At 61.8% G+C, this 24,001-nt stretch overlaps 2 protein-coding genes and 1 non-coding gene across 3 annotated transcripts in view; all 3 read left to right on the forward strand.

The window, feature by feature from the left end:
- The first annotated feature begins 75 nt into the window (after positions 1-75).
- Positions 76-147, forward strand: TRNAM-CAU (transfer RNA methionine (anticodon CAU)). The gene has a single exon. It is a non-coding gene; the product is annotated as a tRNA-Met (tRNA).
- A 954-nt stretch (positions 148-1,101) lies between these two features.
- Positions 1,102-10,460, forward strand: NPR1 (natriuretic peptide receptor 1). Its single transcript, XM_075075365.1, has 21 exons — positions 1,102-1,830; positions 2,740-2,939; positions 3,310-3,423; positions 3,684-3,819; positions 3,982-4,073; positions 4,162-4,297; positions 4,384-4,468; positions 4,588-4,708; positions 4,782-4,856; positions 4,947-5,024; positions 5,138-5,242; positions 5,452-5,523; positions 5,606-5,765; positions 5,860-6,015; positions 6,501-6,669; positions 6,758-6,904; positions 7,591-7,783; positions 7,897-8,071; positions 9,060-9,158; positions 9,249-9,340; positions 10,050-10,460. The coding sequence occupies exons 1-21, from the start codon at positions 1,149-1,151 to the stop codon at positions 10,110-10,112; spliced, it is 3,150 nt and encodes a 1,049-aa protein (XP_074931466.1). The 5' UTR covers positions 1,102-1,148; the 3' UTR covers positions 10,113-10,460.
- Positions 10,461-11,554: 1,094 nt separating this feature from the next.
- INTS3 (integrator complex subunit 3) overlaps positions 11,555-24,001 on the forward strand; it is a 44,208-nt gene continuing 31,761 nt past the window's right edge. Inside the window, exons 1-5 of the mRNA XM_075075375.1 lie at positions 11,555-12,000; positions 16,232-16,315; positions 17,448-17,531; positions 22,794-22,907; positions 23,152-23,236. Of these exons, the coding sequence (XP_074931476.1) occupies positions 11,902-12,000; positions 16,232-16,315; positions 17,448-17,531; positions 22,794-22,907; positions 23,152-23,236 (466 nt within the window). The 5' untranslated portion in view covers positions 11,555-11,901. The remainder of the gene's footprint in view (positions 12,001-16,231; positions 16,316-17,447; positions 17,532-22,793; positions 22,908-23,151; positions 23,237-24,001) is intronic.

The raw sequence follows: 24,001 nt of genomic DNA on the forward strand, positions 1-24,001 counted from the left end.
CGGCTGGTGAGTTCGGCGCGCATGCGCGCAGGCGGTATGGGTTCTTATAGCGGCGATCCACCCTTCGCTACAGGCAGCAGAGTGGCGCAGCGGAAGCGTGCTGGGCCCATAACCCAGAGGTCGATGGATCGAAACCATCCTCTGCTAGCGGTAGCTTTTTCCACCTCCCCACGCGTGGGTTTTTCCCTTCATTAACCCCTTATTAATTACTTTAATTTTTGCCGCCGCCCCGGGAGCTTCTTAACTCTCCTCCCCGCCGAGGCTCACCTGCTGCGGCCGTGTCCGGCACGGCGGGAGCGCCCCGGGAGGGCCGGGGTCCTGCGTGTCCCCGGGAGCCACGCGTGTCCCAGCAGCGGTGTGTGTGTCTCGGGGAGGGAGCGCCACGCGTGTTCCCGAGCGCTCTGCGCGTCCCCGGGAAGCCAGGGTGTCCGCAGAGGGCTGTGCGTGTCCCCGGAGCCGCGCGTGTTCTTGAAAACACGCGTGTCACCAAAGCCCTGTGCGTGGCCCCCAGAACCATGCGTGGCCCTCCCCGAGCGCTGTGCGTGGACCCCGGAGCCCCGCAGCCCCCGGGCGGCCTCCCTCCGGGATGGCCCCCCCGTCCCCCCGGGGCTGCCAGGACCAGGACGCGGGGCAGGAGCTCCCACGCGTGGGGCGGGGGGGGAGGAAGAGGTGCCCGAGACCCCCACGGAGCGCCCCCCGGGGCCGCCCGAAACCCGGCGGGGCTGGGGAGCTCCGTGGGAACAGGACGGGGTCGGGGACAGCGAGGTGTTCCCTGCCCACTGATGAGTTTGTCAGGTCTCAGCCCCCCACGGGTGACCGTGTCGCGCTGGGGGGGGAGGAGGGTGGCAGAACCCGGGTGACCGCGGTACCCTCGACACGCCGGGCCACGCTATAGGGACACACGCATCCCGACGTGTCGCGAGTGGCCGCTGCCACCCACCACCGGCGCCGTCCCCGCCGCCCCACGGGTGGGGATATCCACACCCACCACCGGGCGGCCCCCTCCTCCAGCCCGGTCCGCCGTGGGGGCGGGAAGGAAGGAGTTAAGCTCGGTGTGGATGATAACGGCCCTTTGTGTCAGCGGGGGTGGGGGGGGGGGAGGAAGGGCTCAGCCCCGCCGCGGGGGGAAAAGCCACTCTCCGTGGGCGATGCTGGCGGTGCTGGCCGTGCTCTGCGGCGCGGTGACAGCGGCGGCGACGCCGGGGACGACCGCGCTGACTCTAGCGGTGGTGTTACCCGAACGCAACCTCACCTACCCGTGGGCTTGGCCACGAGTGGGGCCGGCGGTGCGTTTAGCCGCCGCCGCCGTTAACGCCCGTCCCGATTTATTACCCGGTTTTACCCTCCGGTGGGTTTTCGGTAGCAGCGAGGATCGCCACGGTGTTTGTTCCGAAATGGCCGCGCCGTTGGCCGCCGTCGACCTACGGCTCGCTCATCATCCCGCCGCTTTCTTGGGTCCCGGTTGCGTCTACACGGCAGCACCGGTCGCCCGGTTTACGAGCCACTGGCGGCTTCCACTAGTGACGGCGGGTGCCGAAGCCCACGGCTTCGACGACAAGCAAGAGCAGTTCGGGTTGACCACCCGCGCCGGTCCCAGTCACCGCAAACTGGGTGAACTGGGCGTGCAGCTCCATCGTCGTTTCAACTGGACCCGTCGGGCTTTACTGGTTTACTGGGATGAGAAGGTGGACGACCGGCCGTACTTCTTCGCCGCCGAGGGGCTGTACGTCCAGCTGCCCACCCTGCGCAACCTCACCGTCTTGGACATCGTCTTCCGCGACGGCGGCAACTTCTCCTTCATCATCCAGGAGATCAAGCAGAAGGGACGCAGTGAGTGCTGGAGGGGGACGCACACACCGGGGCAGGGGGGGCGGGTATCATCATGCACCGGCATGGGGAGGGAGGACGGGGCGGTGGTGGGGGCTGCCGGTGCGGTACGTGGGTGGGCACGGCTGTGCAAGGGTGCTCACGGCAGTACACGGGTGTGCGTGGCTGTACCCACACGCCTGTGCTGCCCCGGCCCCGCACCCCGACCCCCTCGGACCCCCCGCCTGGTGCTGTGCCCCACCGGGAGCTGCTGAGCGTGGCTGCCTGCCCCGCTCCCCTCCGTCCCGGTGGCCCAGGCCAGCCCCATCCCCGTCCCCCCCTTTGCCAGCTGCCCCAGTCGGAGCCGTCCCGGGTGGCACTGGGGGAGCGGGTGCTGGCAGGGCTGGCACTGGGTGGGTGGCGTCCGGCCGTCCCCTGCCTCGCCATCTTGCTGCTTAGCCTCGGCGGGTGCTATTTTGGAGGCCCACGGTCCTGGTGGGTGACACGGCCGTGCCCGGTGCCGGGCAGCACCTGGGGGTCCCGCCAGCACCACGACCCCGCGCAGAAGGGGACCGTGGCAGTGGGGCAGGCGGCACTCGGCGGGGTCACCACGCCGAGAATCAATCTCTGCCGGCGATCTGGGCCACAGGGAGGAGGAAACGGAGTTGGGAAAACAGGAAACCTCGGCCTGGCGCCCGCGGTGGAGGGCAGAGGCGGGCAGGGCACGGGGGTGGGCAGGCAGCAGGGTCCGAACCCCCTCGCTACCTGGCATCTGCAGCCCTTTGCCCGCTTGGCAGCACGACCCACCACGCATCCCCTCCCGCATCGCACGTTAACCGGGAACCCGCCCGAGACGCTGGTCTGGGGTCTCGGGGTCACCCAGGGATGATGGGGGTGCTCTTGCGGTGCCATGAGCCACCTCCCTCTGCACAGTTGTCTACGTGTGCTGCGCCCCGGAGACGCTGCGGGAGCTGATGCTGCAGGCGCAGCGCGAGGGGCTGACCCACGGCGAATACGCCTTCTTCTACATTGACATCTTCGGGGCCAGCCTTCAGGGCGCCCAGTTCCCCGAGCCCCAGCGACCCTGGAAGCGGGGGGACCGCCACGACGCCAGCGCCCGGCAAGCCTTTGAGGTGAGCCCGAGGGGCTCCGCACGGGCACCCACCACCGCACGCGTGTGCGCGGGCACCCACCGCCACGCACGTGGGCACCCACCCACGTGTGAGCACCCCGGCACGGGGAACGGGGCCACGGTGGGTGCCAGAGCAGCCCCTGCCTCCCCCCACTCGCTCCCTGCTCCTGGCAGCCACCAAGGAGGAAGGAAACGAGATTAATGGCCCCGGGTCCCAGCTCCGGCGCAGCAGAGGCTATTAATAGGCACGGCAGAGAGGCAGGCAGCCCCTGCCCGCTGCTGGGACCCCCGTCCCCAAGGAGACCCGGCAGGGTCCCTGTCCCCGGCGGGGTCCAGCCAGCCCCGCTGCCAGCCGCTCTCCCCCATCCCAGGCCGTCACCATCATCACCTACAAGGAGCCCGAAAACCCCGAGTACCGGCCCTTCCTGGCACGGCTGAAGGAGGAGGCCCTCACCCACTTCAACTTCTCCATGAAGGACGGCTTGGTGGGACACGGCAGGATGGAGCTGGGGAAGCTGGGGGACACGGGGCTGGGGGGCACGGCAGGGAGCTGGGGCTGCTGGGGGACATGGGATGGAGCTGGGGACAAGGGATGGAGCTGGGGACAAGGGGACAAGGGGGCATGGGATGGAGCCAGGGACACAGGCTGAGGACAAGGAGCTGCGGGATGACCTGTGGCTGCTGGGAATGAGGGGACTGGGACCCCCAGCTGCGCCCTGTCCCCGAGCCACCTCCATGCCCCCAGATGAACTTCATCGCGGCCGCCTTCCACGATGGGGTGCTGCTCTACGCCCAGGCCGTCAACGAGACACTGGAGCAGGGCGGCTCCATCACCAACGCCTCCGCCATCACTCGCCAGATGTGGAACCGCACCTTCTACGGTGAGCCCCATCCCCGTCCCCCTCCTGTCCCCGTCCCGGCTGGGTGCTGCCAGCCAGGGACCCGCCTACCCCACTCTCAGGATGATGTTTTGGGATCGGAGCCCCCACCCAGGGTCTGGGGTCCCCGGGGTCCTCCCCCAGCTTCTCACCCTTCATCCCCAGGCGTCACCGGCTTCCTGAAGATCGACGAGAACGGGGACCGGGAGAGCGACTACTCCCTGTGGGACATGGACCCCGTGCGGGGGGACTTCCAGGTGAGCCCCCACATGGGGGCAGCTGGTCCCACAGGGCAGCCGGGGGCCTCCTCCCACCCGTTTTTCACCTGTGTCCCTCCCCCCCAAGATTGTGGCCAACTACAACGGCACCACCAAGAAGATCCAGATGGTCCCAGGGCGTGAGATCCACTGGCCGGGGAACACGGTCCCCTCCGACGTCCCCCCGTGTGGCTTCGATAACAGCAACCCACTGTGCCGCAAAGGTGAGCAGTGTTGGGGGACACCCACGATACGAGACCCCCGCCCCGGGCACCCGCCAGCCCCTCACCACCCTCGTGTCGCTGTGCAGCCAGCCTGTCCACCCTGGAGGTCCTGTCCCTCGTGGTCAGCCTGATCCTTCTGGCCATCACCATCATCTCCTTCTTCATCTACAGGTGGGGGTTCCGGGGTCGGGGAGGGTGACCCCGAGGCTGTCCCCGCAGGTGGCAGGGCTGGGGTGGGGGACACACGCATATGAAGCGGGGTGGGGTCTCACCCTGCCCTCCCGGCCCAGGAAGCTGCAGCTGGAGAAGGAGCTGGCGGCCGAGCTGTGGCGTATCCGCTGGGAGGACGTGCAGATGAGCAGCCTGGAGAAATACCTCCGGAGCGCCGGCAGCAAGCTCACCCTCTCCCTGGTGAGCAGCCGTCCCGTCCCCGGCCCTGCTCCGGGGACCAGGGACCGGGCTCATCCCACGTCCCTTCCCGCAGAGGGGCTCCAACTACGGCTCCCTGATGACGGCGGAGGGGCAGTTCCAGGTCTATGCCAAGACGGCGTATTACAAGGTACGGGGGTGTGGGAGCGGGGATGGGCACCCACCACCCCGCCGGGCACCCACCACCCCGCCGGGCACCCGTCACCCCGTGTCTCCCCAGGGCAACCTCGTGGCCGTGAAGCACCTCAACCGCAAGCGCATCGAGCTGACGCGCAAGGTCTTGTTCGAGCTGAAGCACGTAGGTGGACCCCGGCTCAGCGCCGCACGGTGGGATCGGGGTGCCCAGCCTGGCGTCCCCGGGGTGGGACGGGGCGTGGCGTGAGCCTGGTCCCACGCCCTGCTCCGCCTTAGATGCGGGATGTCCAAAACGAGCATCTGACCCGCTTCATCGGCGCCTGCACCGACCCCCCGAACATCTGCATCCTGACCGAGTACTGCCCGCGCGGGAGCCTCCAGGTACCGGCGGGGTCCCCGCTCCCCGGCAGCTGTCTGGGGCTGGACCCTCTCCCTCCAGCACCCAGCACCCGGCGTTGGGGCTGCCCAGAGCTGCTCTGCCAGTGCCCAGAGTGGGTGGGAGTCAACCAAGGCGGGCAGATGGATGCTGTCCCCTATTTGGGACCATGGTCCATCGTGGGGGGACAACAATGTGACCCTCATGTCCTCAGGACATCTTGGAGAATGAGAGCATCACGCTGGACTGGATGTTCCGCTATTCCCTCACCCATGACATCGTCAAGGTAACAAGTCGGTTCCCACCAGGCGCCCAGTTCCCATGGGGGTCCCCCGTTCCCGTGGTCCGACCGCTCTCCACCCTGCCAGGGGATGCAGTTCCTCCACAACGGGGTGATCGTCTCCCACGGGAACCTCAAGTCCTCCAACTGCGTGGTGGACAGCCGCTTCGTGCTGAAGATCACAGACTACGGGCTGGAGAGCTTCCGCGTGGCCCCCGACGGCGAGGACTCCCACGCGCTCTTCGCCAGTGAGCACCCTGCCCGTCCTCAACACCCCCCCACCCGGGAGCAGCCCCTGCCCGGGGTCCCTGCCCGGCCTGAGCCCCCTCCCTGGTGCCACAGAGAAGCTGTGGACGGCGCCCGAGCTGCTGCGGATGGAGTCGCCGCCGGCCCGTGGCACGCAGAAGGGCGATGTTTACAGCTTCGGCATCATCCTGCAAGAGATCGCCCTGCGCAATGGCGTCTTCTACGTGGAGGGGCTGGACCTGAGCCCCAAAGGTGAGCAGGAGGGCTGCGGTGATGGTGCCAGGGACCTGTTGATTGGTGACTGGACCAGCTGATGGGTGCTTGACCTCGCTGATGGGTGCTTAGACCTGCTGACGGGTGCTTGGTCCCTCTGATGGGTGGCTGGACCAGCTTATGGGTGCTTGACCTCGCTGATGGATGCTTAGACCTGCTGATGGGTGCTTAGACCTGCTGATGGGTGCTTGGTCCCTCTGACGGGTGGCTGGGCCTCACTGATGGATGCTTAGACCTGCTGTGATGGGTGCTGTGACCTGCTGTGATGGGTGCTTGCACCAGCTGGTGGGTTGTTGGACCTGCTGCAACGGGTTCTTGGACCCTGCTGATGGGTGCTTGAACCAGCTGATGGTGACTGGACCAGCTGATGGGTCAAGCACCCATCACAGTAGGCCTTACTTGATGGGTTCTTGGACATGCTGTGTTGGGTGCTTGGAACCACTGACGGGTGCGTGGCCCCGCAGAGATCATTGAGCGGGTGAAGAGCGGGGAGCGCCCCAGCTTCCGCCCCTCGGCCAACGTGGGGTGCCACATGGAGGAGCTGGGCCAGCTGATGCAGCACTGCTGGGCCGAGGACGTCCTGGAGCGCCCCGACTTCAACCAGATCAAGATCCAGCTCCGCAAGTTCAACAGGTACCTCTGCCTCCCGCAGCCCCGTCCCCGGGGGGGATGGGTGACCCCAAAGAGGGTCCCCGGGTGGGTGCTCACCCCCTGCCCGCAGGGAGAGCAGCAGCAACATCCTGGACAACCTGCTGTCACGTATGGAGCAGTACGCCAACAACCTGGAGGAGCTGGTGGAGGAGCGAACCCAAGCCTACCTGGAGGAGAAGCGCAAGGCTGAGGCTCTCCTCTACCAGATCCTGCCCCAGTGAGCACCGGGGTGGGGCGGCCCTTTGTGCACACCCCCCCCAACATCTGGGGACCCCAGGGGACCACACTGGCATCCCCTGCCTGCCACGGGCTGGGGTCCCCCATGGAAGCCCTGCATGGCTGGGGGTGCTTGGAGGGGCTGGGGACACCAAGGACCCCCTCATGGCTTGGGGCTGGGGGTGTTTGGAGGGGCTTGGGAACTCCTAGAGATCCCAAGGTCCCCGATGTTGCTTGGGGCTGGGGATGCTTAGAGGTGCTGGGGACACTAAGGACCCCCACGTGGCTTGGGGCTGGGGGTGTTTGGAGGAACTGGGGACCCCTCTGGACTGCTGCATGGCTCAGGGTGCCTGAAGGGGCCAGGGACCCCAAGAACCCCACAACGTCGTTCAGGGATGGGGGTGCTTGGAGGGCTGGAGACCCTGAGGATCCCCTACCATGGATTTTTGGGGCTTGGGGTACCAAAAGAGTCCAGGGGTGACCCCAGACCCCCAGCATGTCTTACAGTGAGGGTCCCTGGAGGGACCAGGGACAATCCTGGCCCCCCAGCATGGCTTAGGGATGGGGGTCCTCAGAGGGCTGGAGACCCCAAGGACGCCCCAGCACAGCTGGAGGCTGGGGTTGCCATGCCCCCAGAAGGGGCTGTGGGGCTGTGCCCCTCTCCTCACCCACCCCCTGCACCCCCAGCTCGGTGGCGGAGCAGCTGAAGCGGGGGGAGACGGTGCAGGCGGAAGCCTTCGACAGCGTCACCATCTACTTCAGCGACATCGTGGGCTTCACGGCGCTGTCGGCCGAGAGCACCCCCATGCAGGTGGTGACGCTGCTCAACGACCTCTACACCTGCTTCGACGCCATCATCGACAACTTCGACGTCTACAAGGTGAGGACGCGCACGCGGGCACGTGCAGGAACGTGCACGGGTCACGCTGGACACCCCAGAGCCGGCATCGCACCCACAGCGTGCCCCCGGCGGTGTCCCCTTCCCCTACCCAGGTGGAGACGATCGGGGATGCCTACATGGTGGTGTCGGGGCTGCCGGTGCGCAACGGGAAGCTCCACGCCCGCGAGATTGCCCGCATGGCCCTGGCGTTGCTGGACGCCGTGCGCTCCTTCCGCATCCGCCACCGGCCGCAGCAGCAGCTCAAGCTGCGCATCGGCATCCACACGGGTCAGCGGGGACGGGGACGGGGACAGGGACGGGGCATCCACACGGGTCAGCGGGGACGGGGACGGGGGGCTGGGGCATCCACACGGGTCGGCGGGGACGGGGACAGGGACAGGGCATCCACACGGGTCAGCGGGGACGGGGACGGGGACAGGGACGGGGCATCCACACGGGTCAGCGGGGACGGGGACGGGGACGGGGCATCCACATGGGTCAGCGGGGACAGGGACGGGGACAGGGACGGGGCATCCATAGGGCTCAGCAGGGATGGGGACGGGGCATCCACATGGGTCAGCGGGGATGGGGACAGGGGGCTGGGGCATCCACATGGGTCAGCGGGGATGGGGACAGGGATGGGGCATCCATAGGGCTCAGCAGGGATGGGGACGGGGCATCCACGTGGGTCAGCGGGGGTTGGGACTCAGACGAGGCATCCCACGGGTCAGTGAGGGTGGGGATGTGGCACCTGGCACCCGCATGGGTTAGCGGGGACGGGGACGTGGCACCCATCTGAGTCAGCAGGGCCGGAGATGGGGACGTGGGACGCAGATGGGTCGGGGGGATGGGGACATGGCGCCCCACAGGTTAGCAGGGATGGGGACAGGGACACAGCACCCACAGAGGTCAGCAGGGATGGGGAAGGGCTTGTGGCACCCACGTGGGTCAGCGGGGTGGGGGATGTGGCACCCCCCAGTGTCAGCAATGGTGGGGATGGAGACGTGGTACCCTATGGGTCAGTGGGGAGGGAGATGGGGACTTGGCACCCCTATGGATTCATGGGTGGGGGACATGGCACCCCCACGGGCCTGGGGAGACACGGGACTCACATGGGCCAGCAGGGATGGGGAGACAGGGCACCCAGCCCTCCCGTGGATCCCAGGGATGGGGAGGGGACACCAGCACCCAGGGGGGCTGTGGGGCCACTGAGGGTGGGAGCCCCCAGCGAGGGGGACTCGGGGCTGCCATGAGGGGCTCACTGTGTGTCCCGCAGGACCCGTCTGCGCTGGCGTCGTGGGTCTCAAAATGCCCCGGTACTGCCTCTTCGGGGACACGGTGAACACGGCCTCGCGCATGGAGTCCAACGGGGAAGGTGAGGGGCCGGGCTGGGCACCCACGGGTGCTGGTGGGGCTGCGTCTGGGCTGGGCACCCACGGGTGCTGACGGGGCTCCCTCCCACCAGCCCTGAAGATCCACATCTCGGCGGTGACCAAGGCCGTGCTAGAGGAGTTTGGCTGCTTCGAGCTGGAGCTGCGGGGTGACGTGGAGATGAAGGTGAGACCCAGCCCCCCCATGGCTGCCCCACTGCCCCAACGGGGTCTCCCCAGGTGGGTCCCCCCTCTGCACCCTCATCCCGCAGCCCCACTGTGGAGCAATAAGCACCCCCTGCACCCCAACTCCTGGGGCAACGGGGCCCCCCTGCACCATAAACCCTGGGGAAATGAGTACCCCCTGCACCCCAACTCCTGGGTCAATGGGTCCTCCCTTCACCCCAACCCCTGGGTCAATGGGTCCCCCCTTCACCCTGACCCCTGGGGCAATGGGCACCCCGTTCACCCTGACCCCTGGGGCAATGGGTCCCCCCTTCACCCTGACCCCTGGGGCAATGGGTCCCCCCTTCACCCTGACCCCTGGGGCAATGGGCACCCCGTTCACCCTGACCCCTGGGGCAATGGGTCCCCCCTTCACCCTGACCCCTGGGGCAATGGGCACCCCCTTCACCCCAACCCCTGGGGCAATGGGCACCCCGTTCACCCTGACCCCTGGGGCAATGGGTCCCCTCTTCACCCCAACTCCTGGGGCAATGGGCACCCCCCTGCACCCCAACCTTCGTGGCAATAAGCACTCCCCTGCACCCTGACCCCTGGGGCAATGAGCACCCCCTGCACCCCCAAACCCTGGGGCAATGGGTCCCCCCCTTCACCCTGACCTGTGGGGCAATGGGTGCACCCCAGCCCCCCCCGTGACCCCCCTCTCTCCGCAGGGCAAGGGAAAGGTGAGGACGTACTGGCTTCTGGGGGAGCACGGGAGCAGCACCCGGGGCTGACCCCCTCCCCAGCAGCACCCAGGGCCCATGGGGCCATTCCCAGCACCACCGCCAAGGGCCCCCCGGGGACCGGGGCTAGGCCGGGGGGCACCGCCAGCAGCCAGGGGCTGGGCGCACCCCCCAATTGCACCGTGCTCCCCAAGCTGAACCCCAACTGTTCCCGGGGTGGGGAGGACCCCGTTCCTGAGCAGCCCTGTGGCCTGACCCTGGCGGGGGCACTGGAGGAGAAGCAGGGCTGAGGCTGGCAGGGGGATGAGGGGGAGATGGGGGGACGGGGACACCCCCGGCCCCCGGGCAGGGGTCACTAGAGCTCTAATTTTTGTAATAAAGCTGGTGTGTACGCACGCACTGTGGGTCTCAATGGGGTCCCCTTGCGCCCCCCCCACTTGGTGTCCCCAGCACTCTGGTCCCACATTGGGTGGTCCCGGGGGTCTCCCTGAGCGGCAGCAGCCTCGCAGGAGCCCAAGCCCCTTGCAGGGACGGGAGGGGTCCGGGGGGGGCTTTGCAAGAGGTTTTGGGGGGGGGGTGGTCTTTTCGGGGGGGCTCTGCGAGGCCAGAGGTGCCGGGATGAGGGGGGCTGTGCAAGGCAGCGGGGGGCAGGGAGCTGGGCAGGGGGGCGAGGGCAGGAGGCTGTGGGGACTCTCCAAGGGGGGGAGGGTTGGGGGGGGTCCCGAGATTCCCGAGTGGGGTCTGGGCGACACCCCCCCACCCCGGGGTCCCGGCTGTGCCCGTCCAGGGGGAATCCCGGGGGCGTCCCGGAGGGGTTCCCGGTGGGGTTCCGGCGGGGTTTCCCGGGGTTCCCGGGGGGGGAATCGCGGGCGCGTCCCGGGGGTATCCCGGAGGGGTTCCCAGGGGGATCCCGGGGGGTCCCGCCGTAACGGCCGCCCCCGGAGCTGGAGGGCGGGGCGTCCGCCCTGTGCAGACCCCGCCCCCTCCACCCCATTGGCCGAGCGTTCCTCCGCGTCCCTGCCCCCGCAAGACCGTCTCCCCGTGCTGTCACTCCGAGCCGTATCCCCTCTCCCATTGGCTAAACGGACGGTAGGGGGCGGGCGCTTCCGGCCTCCCCGCTCTTCCTCTTCCCGCCGGGCCCTACCGTCCCTTTCCCAGTGACTTCCGGTCGGCGGCGCTGGGCGGGGGGTGCGGAGCCGCCGCTCCCCTCCCCCCCGCCACCGAGACACCCCCCCCCGCCCCGGCGGCACCGCAGCGCCCGCCCTGCCCCGCCCCGGGGGACCTGTCACCCTCCCCCGGCCCCCCGGGACCCCCCGTCACCACAGGCCTCCCCCGGGGCTTTCCCCCTCAGAGGCCTCCCCGGGAACCCCCCTCACCACAGGACTCCCCTCCCCGCCCCGGTACCCCTTCCCCGCCCCAAGACCCCCCCTCCCGCAGCCCCCCGGGATCCCTTTCAGCCCCCTCCCTAGCTCCCATTCTTCCCCCCCCCCCCCCCCCCAGCACCGGGCCCCTGCCCCCAGCACGGCCGCAGCCCCCAGGCCTGCCGTAGTCGAAGAGCAGCCCCTCCACCCCTGCGAAGGGGAGGCAGCCCACCGCCTCCCTGTACCCCCCCCCCCCCGACCTGGGGTGAAGCCCCTGAGGAGCAGACGGGGGTGCCCCCGGCCCCCCCGCCCCATTGCTCCCCATTGCAGGAGCGGGGGGTGCTCCGGAGGGGGAGGGTTTCCTATAAACACCCCGTCCTCCCACGAGGAAGAGCTGGGTGGGGGGGATCGCCAGGCAAAAAGGGGGGGCTCCTCTCAGGCCAAGCCCCCTGGATAGGGGCTGCCCCCCCGCCTCAGCCATGGAGATGCAGAAAGGGAAGGGGGGAACAGCAGGAGGAGGAGGAGGAGGGAAGTTGCTGGTCTCCACTCTTCTGGATGCCAAGGATGAGTTGGAGGAGGTAGGTGCCTGGGGCTGGGGGCAGGGGGGCTCCAGGGGGTGGGATATGGGCTCGTCCCCCCGCAGGGCACGGGCGGGGTGGTGCACACTGCTCCCCTTGCCTGTCTCTCTGTGGGGAAGGGGCTTGCTCTAAGCAGAAACCACCCCCCAGCCGGGGTCTCCCTGCCCGCCTCACCCCGGCCGTGCTCGGGGAAGGTGGCCGCAGGTTGTGGGGTGGGATTACAAAGCTCCCCTCGTGCCTCCGCACCAACAGGACTCATCATTCCAGCATCTGGGAAACTTTATGACCTGTGTTTGCTCAGTTCACCCCAAATTATACAGTGCTGTTCTACTTCCCATTGAGCTTTTCTTCCTGCACTGGGAAAAGAGAGCTGGTTCTTTCACAGATGGGGAAGGTTTGGGGTCTCCCCAGGATAACCGGGATCCGCTCCTGGTGCGGAGGAGCTGTGGGAGAGCCGGTAGCGCAGGCACCCAGGCGAGGGGACATGTTGCTCGGTCCCTTCTGTAACGCTGATTTACACCCAGCTCCAAGCATCAACTCATCAAGTGTTCAGGGATCTTCCTAAAGCTGGTGCAGGGCTGGTTTCCCTGGTGTCACAGGGGCGGCGATGCTCTCGTGAACTGCTGCTCTTGTGGGAGAGACGGGTTATTTATTGTGTGATGGAAACGAATGTACTCGGGGCTCGTGAAATGGTGCAGACAGAAAAAAAGAAAATCATGTTGGATATCAAGTACAGGATTAAAACAGGGTGGTAACTGGAATAACTAGGTCTCAAGGTCTGGAAACTCTCCTTTGCCATTTGGAGTGTATTTATATTCCTTCAAAGCACTTGTCGGTCCCCGTGTGTGTTTTGGGTCTTGTCCAGGTCTGGACAGAACGTTCCCAGCCCTGGGCCCGTGCAACTCTGCAAGCCCGGCATGGCCGGGACCTTTGGTTGGGCTTGAAAATGGGCTCCAGGCCACCAAAGTGCTTCTCCTGGGGTCCGGGTCGCTCTCACCCAGATCTTTCCAGGTCTGGGAAGGAGCCACCACGAGCCGGCGAGCGTGGTGGAGCTCAGGTTTGGCGAAGGTGATGTATCCGAGCGAACACAAGTACCAGAAGACTTCCCGGTGACATTTTTATCTGGCAGGCCTTCCTCCCGTGCCTCTCAAACCACTGGAAAGCAGCGCTTTTGACTAACAACCCAGTCAGTTGGGAGAAGCTGGTTTGGGTGTTACACTCCCGAGCGCTGATGGATTTACTGTCACAAGTTTCGTGTTTCTTGCATTAAAGGCTCCAACAAACAGGAAGCGGAGCATACACAGGAAAAACCATGCGTGATCGTTGCACGTCGAGTTTCTGCAGTGAACAGGCTGCCATAATTAGGGAAAAACCTCCTCCGGCCTTTCCCGTTAGCAGTTGGTGGAGCTGCTGGTGGCAATAAGTTGGACATGTCTGGTTTGGGGAGAAAGAGGTGATTGGAAGGACTGGAGCTTGTGAAAATATATCTCATACTAGGCATTAAGGCAAAGAAATCATCGTCTTGTTCCGCTGTGGGTTTTGGTAGAGGCAGCAGAGCTTGTTACAGGAAGGTGACCTGTTAAACTTGCTCAGAGGTAGAAATACTGTTTTCAAATAGTCTCTGTAGCCGGCAGGAGCGAGTTAGTGCATCTCCCGTTCATCCCAAGAAGGGAAAACCAAACCCTGATCCTGCAAGTCTGTCAGCAGGTCTCAGATCAAAGACATTATTTGCCACTGAACTTCCTTGCAAAGCTCTTCTGGTGGTTCATTGGCTGCATTATCTGCCAACAAGTTGTCTTATTGCTCACTGGGATTTTTCTAACTCTGTTTTTCAGCCGCTGGATCTTGTCCTCCCTTTCAAATAATTCATCTGCTTTAGATTTGAGATTTTCATGGGTTTTGCCCCATTGCTCTTTCATAATGCCATTGCTGGGCCTGGAACAAAGCTGGCTTCACAAAGGCATTATCTCTGCATTACTGACCAGTACATCTTCTTTCATATTGCCTTGGAGTGGAGAACTGTTGACCTCTTTCTCAATGGCTTCTTCACTGCAGCCCCTTTGATATGCAAAGGAGTCGCTAATCAGTTCCATAATCGGTGCGATGTGTTTGCATTTTAATCAAGAAGTGACTGGGTAGAAATAACCCTCTTGTAACCTGCTTATTGCCTGTCTTAGGCTGTGCTTGCTGCTTTTTCCTGGTGCAAACGGGTCACCGCTCCATTAGCTGTAGGCTCCGAGGAAACTCCAGGAAAGCAAGACCTCGTTTTGCCGGCTGCCGGTGACCCCCAAGTCGCTGCCATGGCTGAAACGGTGCAGCCGGGACCGCGGAACTGGTGGCACCGGCAAAGAAGGCAGGGCGCATCTCCTTCACATGGCAACGGAGCTGTTTATGGAGGAGTTTAATTTAGAACAACGTCTCGCAGCGCAAGTCGTAGCATGACAGCGAGACCCTGGAGTTCTGCGCCCAAGCTGCTGTTGTGCTGACAGCCGGGACAGCCCGCTCTCTGCCTGTTTGCGGGCTCTCGGGCGTCATCGCTGCTGTGAGAGCACGTGGTGGGTCTGCGAGTCCAAGCGGCCCTTCTGTCACCATCCCTGAGACGGCGCTGCGAGCTGGGGGGAGGCTGCGGCGTGCCCGGAGTCGCGGTGCTCTGCTCACGCTTTCCCGCACCATCGGCCAACGCCGGTGCCCAGCTGGCTGGACGGGAGAAACCATTTCTGCGTGGGGCTGCTCATGTCCTGCGTGAAGAGGGGGCGACTCTCTGAATTCCTGAGTGGAAGAATTTGCCATTTGCTTCTCCAGTGTTTTCACACCTGCGCTCTTGTACCTCACTGGTCCTGACTTTGTGGCTCTTCCCATCACCTCATCCCTTGGGGTGCTTGCAAACACCTGCGTGGGGTCCTGCGCCTGGGGAGGAACAACCCCCCGCACCAGCACAGGCTGGGGGGGACCTGCTGGAGAGCGGCTCTGCTGGGAAGGCCCTGGGGGCGCTGGGGGGCAGCGAGGTGACCCTGAGCCAGCACCGGGCCCTTGGGGCCAAGGGGGCCAGCGGTACCTGGGGTGCATGAAAAGGAGTGTAGCCAGCAGGGCGAGGGGGGTTCTCCTCCCCCTCTGCTCTGCCCCAGTGAGGCCACATCTGGGGGGCTGCGGCCAGTTCTGGGCCCAGTTCAAGAAGGACGGGGAGCTACTGGAGAGAGTCCAGGGGAGAGCTGTGGAGATGGTCAGGGGCTGGAGCATCTCCCTTGGGAGGAAAGGCTGGGAGACCTGGGCTTGTTCAGCCTGGAGAAGAGAAGGCTGAGGGGGGTCTCATCAGTGCTTATAAATATCTGAAGGGTGGGTGTCAGGGGGATGGGGCTGGGCTCTTTTCAGCGGTGCCCAACGCCAGGCCAAGGGGCCACGGGCACAAGCTGGAACACGGGAAGTTCCACCTGAACATGAGGACAAACCCCTTCCCTGTGCGGGTGCCAGAGCAGGGGCACAGGCTGCCCAGAGAGGCTGTGGGGTCCCTTCCCTGGAGACATTCACCCCCCGCCTGGACGCGGCCCTGTGCCCCTGCTCTGGGGGTGCCTGCTCACGCAGGGGGTGGGACGGGGTGAGCTCCAGAGGGCCCTTCCAGCCCCACCACTCTGGGAGTCTGGGATCTGCTCCTGCTGTTTATCTTCAGCCAGAAGTTGCTCAGATGCAAGGTGAAGAGAGCAGAAGGTTTCCAGGCTGCTGCCCTGCAGCCCAGGGTTCCCACATCTCGGGAGCGGTGGGTCTTGCACTGCGGAGCTGCTGGATGACGAGCTCTGGCTTCCCTGCACTGAGGGCCAGGGGCAGCTCTTCACTCTGGGGAGCAGCTCCGCTCTCAGATCAGGGATTGACAACCCTGCCTCAAATTCAGCCTTTGCATGACTGCGTCTTGGCCTCATATTGAAGTGATGTCAGTATTAGTATCGCCGAATAATCTCGCATTTACTTTTTGGCTCTCTGAGCGGTGTCAGCAGAGTATTTAAAACCCAAACCTGTGAGTAAATGAACATTGATGAGGCGGTAGCTTCTCCAGCTGGCAGGAGGTTCAGAGCCTTGACACAAGCCAAGAACGGCTGTTGCGTCGCTGGCTGTTTTTCTGTCTGTCCAGGTGTTTGGGTGGGGGGTCGAAGCAGCCCTTGCTGTATCTCATCTTGGCAAGGATGTGCTCGGGTGTTCTTGTTCTTCCAAGTTTGTGATGTTTGGCTTTTCTCCGTTTCAGAGGCTGGAACGGTGCGTGGGCATCGTGACTTCGCTAACCAACGGGCTGTCGGAGAGGGAAGCTAACGATGCCCTCAATGCTCACGTAAGTGTCACCTCATTGAGAGGTGAGAAATCCTGCCTGGATGGAATAACTCATGGTATATTGTAGCTGCACAGATCTCTGCCTGAGGGAGTGGATATCAAGCCATTAGCAAGGTGCAAAGAACAGGTATGAAGAGGCAGGGGAGCGGAGCCTGCTGTGCTCTCCCAGCTCTCAGCCTCTCAAGGATTCCCAGAGCTATTACGGTTAAAAGACAAAACGAGATTGCGGCTTTAATCCTTGTCTAGTCACCTATTTGGAAGCCGACCTGCAGTGCAATTTCTTGCTGAGGTCTGGCTGAGTGTTCCTCTCCCAGCGTACGTGCCCACGCGCAGGAGCCTCTCGCTATGCGTGCGCCGCTGCTGTTTGCCTTTCTCGTGTATTTTTCTATTCCTGCGCTGCTCGGATCAGCTTTTTCCTGGCCTCCAAACAGCCAGGCTCCGGACCACTGGAAAGGGCAGGTTCAGCCTTTCTATTGAGGGATGGAGCATTTATTTCTAACTCTCCATAACCTTAAAATACTTGCCAGAAAGCTGCAGATGTTACCGTATAAGGAAAACTGTCGTGTGACATGTTAATGGGCTCTCGGACATGTTGGTTGCATTTTTTTTCCTCCCCAGAACACCTTGGGCTGTTGGAGTCAGTGGTACAGAGTTGCCTTCCCTTAATGGGAAAAGGTTGGCAACCCAGGCTGGATTTCAGGGCTCCGAAGCTCGTGAAATGCTTTCTTACTTGGATGAACAGGTTGTAGAAAAGCCTGCAAGGAGAGCCTGGGCAGGTCCCCAGCCACAGGACAGGGCTCGGGGATCTGCTGCTGCTCTTGTCTGGGCCTTTGGTGCCCCTCAGTAATGAGATACCCTGAAGGGTTCCAACTAAAACCGCTTGAAAGCGCTCGGTACCGAGAGGTTTGCACCAGCATTAGCTTTGCAGTGGGGTAAAAAAATTAGAGTCACCCTAACTAATCACCCTAAGGAGTTGTGATCCTGCTTTGAATTCCTTGCAGGCTGCTGGGTGCTCCGTTGACCACCCGTTTGGTGGGCTTGAGAGGGGTTTCCTCCTTCTGTCGCGTTACTGACCTTCCTCTAACATCCCACCTCACCTGCTCACTGACGGCTCTTGCGTTTTTCTCTCTCAGATATGTAAAGGACCCCCCCAGCACGAGGAGATCTGCCTGGGTCTTTTCACTCTGGTCTTGACGGAGCCTGCGCAAGCACAGAAGGTAAGGCACGCCTGCGCCCGTCGGCGAGCGCGGAGAGTTCGTCCGCGAGAGATTTTAGCTTTCCAGGGAGGGGATTTGGAGCTGTGGAAGTCCTGGGTCTCGTGCAGGCCTTGGAAGGTGCCCGGCTGGAACCCTCCGCGCTGAGCAGTGTTTATTGTAGCAGGGCAGTGACTTTTGCTTGGACCGTTGCTGGTTTTGTTGCGTCCACGTGGCGCAGAGGCTGCAGCCGGGGAGCGCGGACGCTGCCACCAGGGAAGGGAGTTCAGCTGGGTTCTTTCACAGCCCTAGAATGAATTGTTTTTCGCTGTGGGAGGCCAGTACTGATTCTTCAAGAAACTGTAAGGCTTTTCCCAGTTTCTGCCTTGTCTTTGGAGGCCCGGAACGGATTTGCGTGCTGGAACCCAGATGTAGACGCTTACAGAAATAATCATCTAGGCGCTAGAGGAGGAACGTATTCAATTCTTAGAGAAAATTGCTTTTTAGCAGTCCACCTCTATTAATTTCACAGACCAGATTTAATTTTTAAATAACTCTTTTTTAACAACGCTGCAAACTGCGATTTTAAAATTGTAGTTACTCACCCACGGGAAGATCAACGTTTTGTATTCTGAAGATCTTGGATGTGGATTTGGCGCAGTTGCCGCAAACTGGGGGCGCTCGGGGAGGGAGTTGAAAACGATGTTTTGTTATAGAAACCAGATCTATTTGTAGCAGCTACAAGGGGAAACAAAAGCACTGTTGGAAGTGCCGCTCGTGGCGGGCGAGACCCGGGGCGGGGTCCTTGTTTGGATGCTTTTCAGTTAACAGGTGTTGCACAGAATTTGAAAGGGTTGAAGTGGACTCTTGAGGTCGGCAGGGTCTGCCGCGAGCGCGGCTGAGTGGCGTGCCATTAGGGGTGCTCTGTAAATCCTGGCGCTGCGCTGAGCTGAAGGTGACTCATGCAATATTCTCTCTTGATTTAATCACTGCTATGAGGGCAGAGCTCTCTCCACCAAAGCAATAGATCCACATTAGCTCCCAGAACTCATAGCTGCCTTGGCATTGCTCGATGGGATGGTCCTTGTCAATGAAGGTACAGCTCCATTCCCCAGAAATCACCTCTTGAAAGCAAAACACGATTCTCCTGGGAGTCTTCAGGCCTGACTGCTTACGGTGCTGGTGTGAGTGAGGTTTCTCTTTGGTTAGATGCCTGTGTTCTGCTCTGTTGGCTTCAGGCCTTCCCAAATCCTGACCGCCGAGTCCCCAGCCCTGCTCTTGTTAGGCTCTGGCCTGATTCTGCCTCGTGCGCTGAGCACAAGACTCGTAACCCTGGAGAGGCCGAATGCGGCTGAGGCTCGGAGCACCGCTGAGCATGTCCTTGTTTCCAAGACACTGTGGAAGCCAAAGAATATTTCTAGTTGCTGACTAGCAGCGCTCTGCAGGATCGATTTCCAGAGGGTGAACCTCATCCATGTCGAATAAAATGTCCTTCTCCTGCCTAGGATGTGGTGAACCACAGCTGGGATGTGGTGGGGAGTATCCAGACACCGTTAACTGGGCAGGAGACTCGTGAGGCGGGTGCTTCCGTGCACTGGAATCAAACGGGGCCGCAAGAAACCTGCCGGGCACGTTCCCCTCCATGGCCTCCCCAGACGAGGGGGTGAGCGGCCCGGCTCCCGTGCAGCCGAGCTGCTGACAGGCACCAACGCCGTCCCTCTGAGATGGCAGGCTGGAGGCATGCTTTGCTGCTCATGGCCACCTTAATTAGAGGTGGCTGGTCCTCCTGCTCTTGTCAGATCTGCTCTTCGGAGCACGTTACTTTTCTCAGAGAGTAATTGGATCTGCCAGTCTGCTGGGCTCTGATGTCATCTGTTGCTGCCACCTGCCCTGTATCCAGACAGCAAGGACAGGAAGCCAGTCGGCGATTTTCTGCCGGGCTTTGGCGGGGAGTTACTCCTTGCCTTTGCTCCCTGCCCATGAAGAGGGGTTAACACTTGTCTGACTGACAATGCACCTTGTGAGACTCTTGAGAGAGCTCTGAAATGGCCACACAGAGGGCAGAGCTCTGCTCGTTCTCCAGCGAGAAGCCCCCGGGGTCCAGGACGCTGGGTGCAGCCAGCCCCGGTCGCCTGCAGTAACCATTCCCGTATCTGGTGAAGATTCGCAGCCTCGGGCGTCGGCACGGCAGCATTGTGTCGGGGAGTGTTGAACCCAGCGAGGCTGGCGTGGAAGTGGTATGGCTCGGGATCAAGCGTGCCCCCACGAGGCTTCACCATACTCCTGGGACCTGTTTTTTTGCCAATAAAAAGGATATTGTGGCCAGCCGTGTTTGGATCAAGGGGGTTTTAGCGCTTGTTGCCCTAGAAGCCGAGCAGGGGGTGCAGCACGTGCTCCATCCCAGCACGCCGGCAGAGGCATCTCATGCCACCTGCTTGGTCATCTTGTATTTCTTCGGTGGATGCCTGTCCCCAGCGCGCGGATCCGTCTTGTCTCGCGCCGCGGCCTCGCTGTCCCCCACCTGCGTCTGCTGGTGCAGAGGGGAGGTGAAGGTACCCCCTCATCCTCCCGGAGAGGCTATTTAAAACACATTGCCCTTTCTTTTTGGGAGGGGGCCCGAGCTGCCCCGTCCCTCGCTGATCGATTAAAGACACGGTGGCAGAGCCCAACCCGCGCTGCGGCGGAGGATCAGCTGAAGCCCGTGGGTTTCCTCCTCCCCCTTTGTTGCCTTGACGCTCCAGCCGGGAGAGATTAGCTGTGCTAAACTTGCCCAGCTGTGAAGAGGGACACTTGACCGCTTTCAAATATCAAAGTGACAGCAACTGATCCGTCAGTGCTCCCTCCTCCGCTTGGCATCTCTCACTTTAATTAACACCCTGCTCCCGGATCAGAGTGCACGGAGCCCTCCCCACAGATGAGCGCGGCGCTTCCCTGACTTCTCCTCCGGCGTCTGGCCGCCGTGTGCCCCTTCTGCCCCGGTGCTGGGCGGGAGGGGGCCTCTCTCCTCCACTCGATGGCTATTTTTGGGTTTTTTTTTTTTTTGGTGTTTTTTTTTGTTGTTTGTTTCTTCTCCCCTCATTTAAAGGGAACATTTATCATTTGTTCCTTCCTGTTAATTAAACGGCCTATGCAAGCGGCGGCTCCAATCTGCCGCGAGCAGGGAGGAGAGGATGGATTGTTTGCAGCCTTGGCAATAATCAAGAAATTCAAGTTCTCTCCCCATCCCCCAGCTGCCAGAGCCCTGAAGGTTTTCTCCAAGCACCTTTCTTTGGATTTTTGCTGCCATCCTTGTGCCGGAGGCTGCTAGGAGAGGGTCCAGCCTGACCTGTCTAAGCAACCGGTCGGTGACATGCCATACCGCTGTGACCCTGCTGAACTGGGACTGGTCCTCTGGCCAGTTCTGCTTTGGGCCAGGGATCAGCAACGTCGTAGGTGCGGTTCAAGTTCTGGTTTTCTGCAGTGTTTGCTTATGGGATTTAGGGAAATATGCAGTAAGTGAGGTGAAGAGCTGCCAAACTTCCCCAGGTAATAGGATTATAGTGTCCTTCCTCCTGGGACCTGAGTAGTGAGCTAGAAATAAATCCCTCAGAGTGTCTCTCCTAGCTGCTTGTTCCAGCCCTTCCTCTGAGGATGCTCCCAGAATCGGGCCAGCCGGTCGGGAACTAATCCATGCTGTCAGGGCGGTACCACAGGACCTCGTGGTGGCTTTAAATGAAGATGTGGACACCGCACCTGGCAGAAAACCAGAGCCAGAGAAGCATGAATTCTTTGAACGCAGAAGCAGCTAGTGACCATCAAGAAAAGCTACTAAGATGAAAAATGTTCATCTCGTCGCTGCTCCTATGGGTGCAGAAATGCACCTGCCCGTGAGACGGAAGCGCCGGGGCGATGGGTGGTTGTAATCCTGTCACCGAGCGCAGGAGGTAGGATCCAGGCAGCTCAGGGACCTGAAACACACGAAACAAATGAAGTAAAAGCTTTGTCCGAGTCCAGACAGCCCACAGGGGAACTGGCATCCCGCACGCTCACTGAGTCCAGGATGCGTCCTGGACCAGCTTTATGCCCTGCCTTTTCCCATCGGTGTGATGTATGTGTTTCCTTTTCAAAGCTGGTGCAGCGGAGGGAGATGCGCATTCCTGGCCAGGTAGTTGTCTGTGTGGAGACTTTGAGTCTGGCTCTGCTTTGTGGGTATTCATTTAGCATTTCAAAAGCAATTAAAGGCCCCAAAGAGTCTGCACCTCTTGGATTCTGGTTTGGTTTTTTTGTTTGTTTGGGGTTTTCTATATATATTTTTACACAGTGCTATATGAAAAAGGGAGGGAGAAAGCCTGAGCACAGGGAGTCTAATCAAAGAGATCTTTTGAGGCCTCATTAACTCTAAAGGAGGATGCAGAGACCAGACCCCTGCTCTCTGGAATATCATGACATTTACTGGCACAAATTAACATTCATGCAGAACCACTTAGCAAATTACTTCCTAATCACCCTCCACCCCCTGCTGTCCTGAGCAGAAGGGAAGGGAGAGCCAGCACCTTTGCTCTCTGGCTCTCTGGTTTTGTCTGGCTGCTGGTGACAGACCAGAATGGAGAAAGTCCTTCCTTTCCCTACGATAGCTCCCTCTTCCCATAGCAGAGCCCCACCAAACCTGCCGCTTCAGACAGCGGGCAGGACGTCTGGATTTCTAACCCAAAACGAGCCAACACAGTAGTGTGGTTTTGAGCCGGACAGCCTCCAAATTCAGCTCTGTCTGACCTCGGGAGTCTCGTGTGAGCAGGAGCAGGTGGCACGGGGACGATCTGCCTCCACTCCTGCAGGCATCTTCGGTGCAATTCCAGTTGCCACTGGGGCCGGGGTGATTGGAGCCGCGGGGGGCTTATGTGATCCAGATGTGACTGTTTATTAACTGATCCTTCCTGAAAGACCGTTGTCCGTCTTTTCTCTCTAGCGTTGGTCTCTCGGAGCTGCGGCAGGTGCAGGGAAGGCTGGGATGAGGGGACAGGGACACCCGGCAGTGTCTGTTCTGGAGTGAGAAACCTTTGGCTCCTGGGGTTGAATGCTGTGAATCCAGCTGTCAGTTTATAGCACCCGGAGAATTAATGGCTCTCCCTGCCTGGCCCTGGGATGCCAATCCAGGTCACCCCATGGGACTCTGCCTGCCTTGGTGTTTTTATTTTCCCTCAGATTGCTTTATTTGCTGTTATCTGGTCAGGTTTGGTAAAACCATTGTATGTTTCCCGTCATGGACCTTCATCTGTAACCACATCCCGCTCTTCCTCTCTGCCGCAGTGCTACCGGGACTTGGCACTGGTGAGCCGAGATGGCATGAACATCGTTCTCAACAAGATCAACCATATTCTCATGGAGAAATACTTGAAACTGCAGGACATCTGTCGGACCCAGGTGAGGAGAAAATCTTCTCCCCGGAATCGCTCCTTTGACACCAACCAGAGGATAAGCAGAGGGCGATTGAGCGTGGAGGGTTTGGGGGGCACTCGGCACCGGTGGAGCTCCTTTGCTCCGTGTTAAGGGCTCCCTTTTGGAAGGGAAACGTGGTGGCATTTGCCAGCTGAGGCAGCCACGGCGCTGGGGAGAGGTGTTGGGGGGATCTGTGGCCAAAGCTGCGCTGATCTCTCCCTCTGCCCAGCTGGTGTGGTTGCTGCGGGAGCTGGTGAAGAGCGGGGTGCTCGGTGCGGATGGCGTCTGCATGACCTTCATGAAGCAGATCGCAGGTGAGTTGTGCCACAGGAGCGAGGTGACCACTGCCTGCATCCCCCCCTGCTCGTGCCAGCAGGCTGGGCTCTGTCGGTGGCGTACCAGGGCTGACTCGTGGCGTGCTGCGCTTGGCGTCAGAGCCAGAGCCTGTGCTGCCGTGCAGCTGGGTCCAGACAGGCTTCCCGAGTGTCTCTGAACCCAGCTGACAGGCAGGAGCAGGGATCACTGGCAGGAACCAAGCCTGCCCCAACCTGTCTGATGAGGAAGTCTCTCCAGGGTGGATGGAGCAGAGAATAAGCCTTTAAGAGTCTGTTGCTCCCAACAACCTCTATGAGGGGTGAATCACAGAGGGAGCCAGGAGGCTTCTGGCAAATGCTGGAAGAGCCAGGAGGAGTACTGGTTCCTGTTGCTGCCAGTTTTCACCCTGTAACACTGCGCAAGAGCACCAGGATCATCCTTAGCCCCTGCTCTGACCTCTGGGATGGCACGAGCCACGCATGCGGCTCCTTCTGTAACTCATCAGAGATGCAGGAGGCTGCTTCGCCCCAAGAGAATTCAGTAGCTCCTCCAGGGAGCTGTCTTTGTGGGAGCCTGTAGTGTGTTCCCCCCAGCCCTCGGCGTACGCACCCCACAGCCGTGCACACACACACACACGCCTTTCCGGATTCACAGGAATGGTGCCTCTTCCGTGTTCTCTACTTGGCGCTGGTGCCGGCCACTGACGTCCACGAAGGAGGAATTAACGTCCCACCGTAAAACCTGACATTGTGTTTTTATTGTAG

This window comes from Phalacrocorax aristotelis, chromosome 25 (assembly GCF_949628215.1).
Source record: "Phalacrocorax aristotelis chromosome 25, bGulAri2.1, whole genome shotgun sequence".
Classification (NCBI taxonomy): Eukaryota; Metazoa; Chordata; class Aves; order Suliformes; family Phalacrocoracidae; genus Phalacrocorax; species Phalacrocorax aristotelis.

What these genes read in the sequence shown, in the direction of transcription:
- NPR1 (XM_075075365.1), top strand. Translation starts at nt 1,149, where the DNA reads ATGCTGGCGGTGCTGGCCGTGCTCTGCGGCGCGGTGACAGCGGCGGCG. An exon ending in TCTCCATGAAGGACGGCTTG is followed by an intron (nt 3,424 to 3,683) that starts GTGGGACACGGC and finishes CCATGCCCCCAG; the next exon opens with ATGAACTTCATCGCGGCCGC. An exon ending in CAGCTCCGCAAGTTCAACAG is followed by an intron (nt 6,670 to 6,757) that starts GTACCTCTGCCT and finishes CCCTGCCCGCAG; the next exon opens with GGAGAGCAGCAGCAACATCC.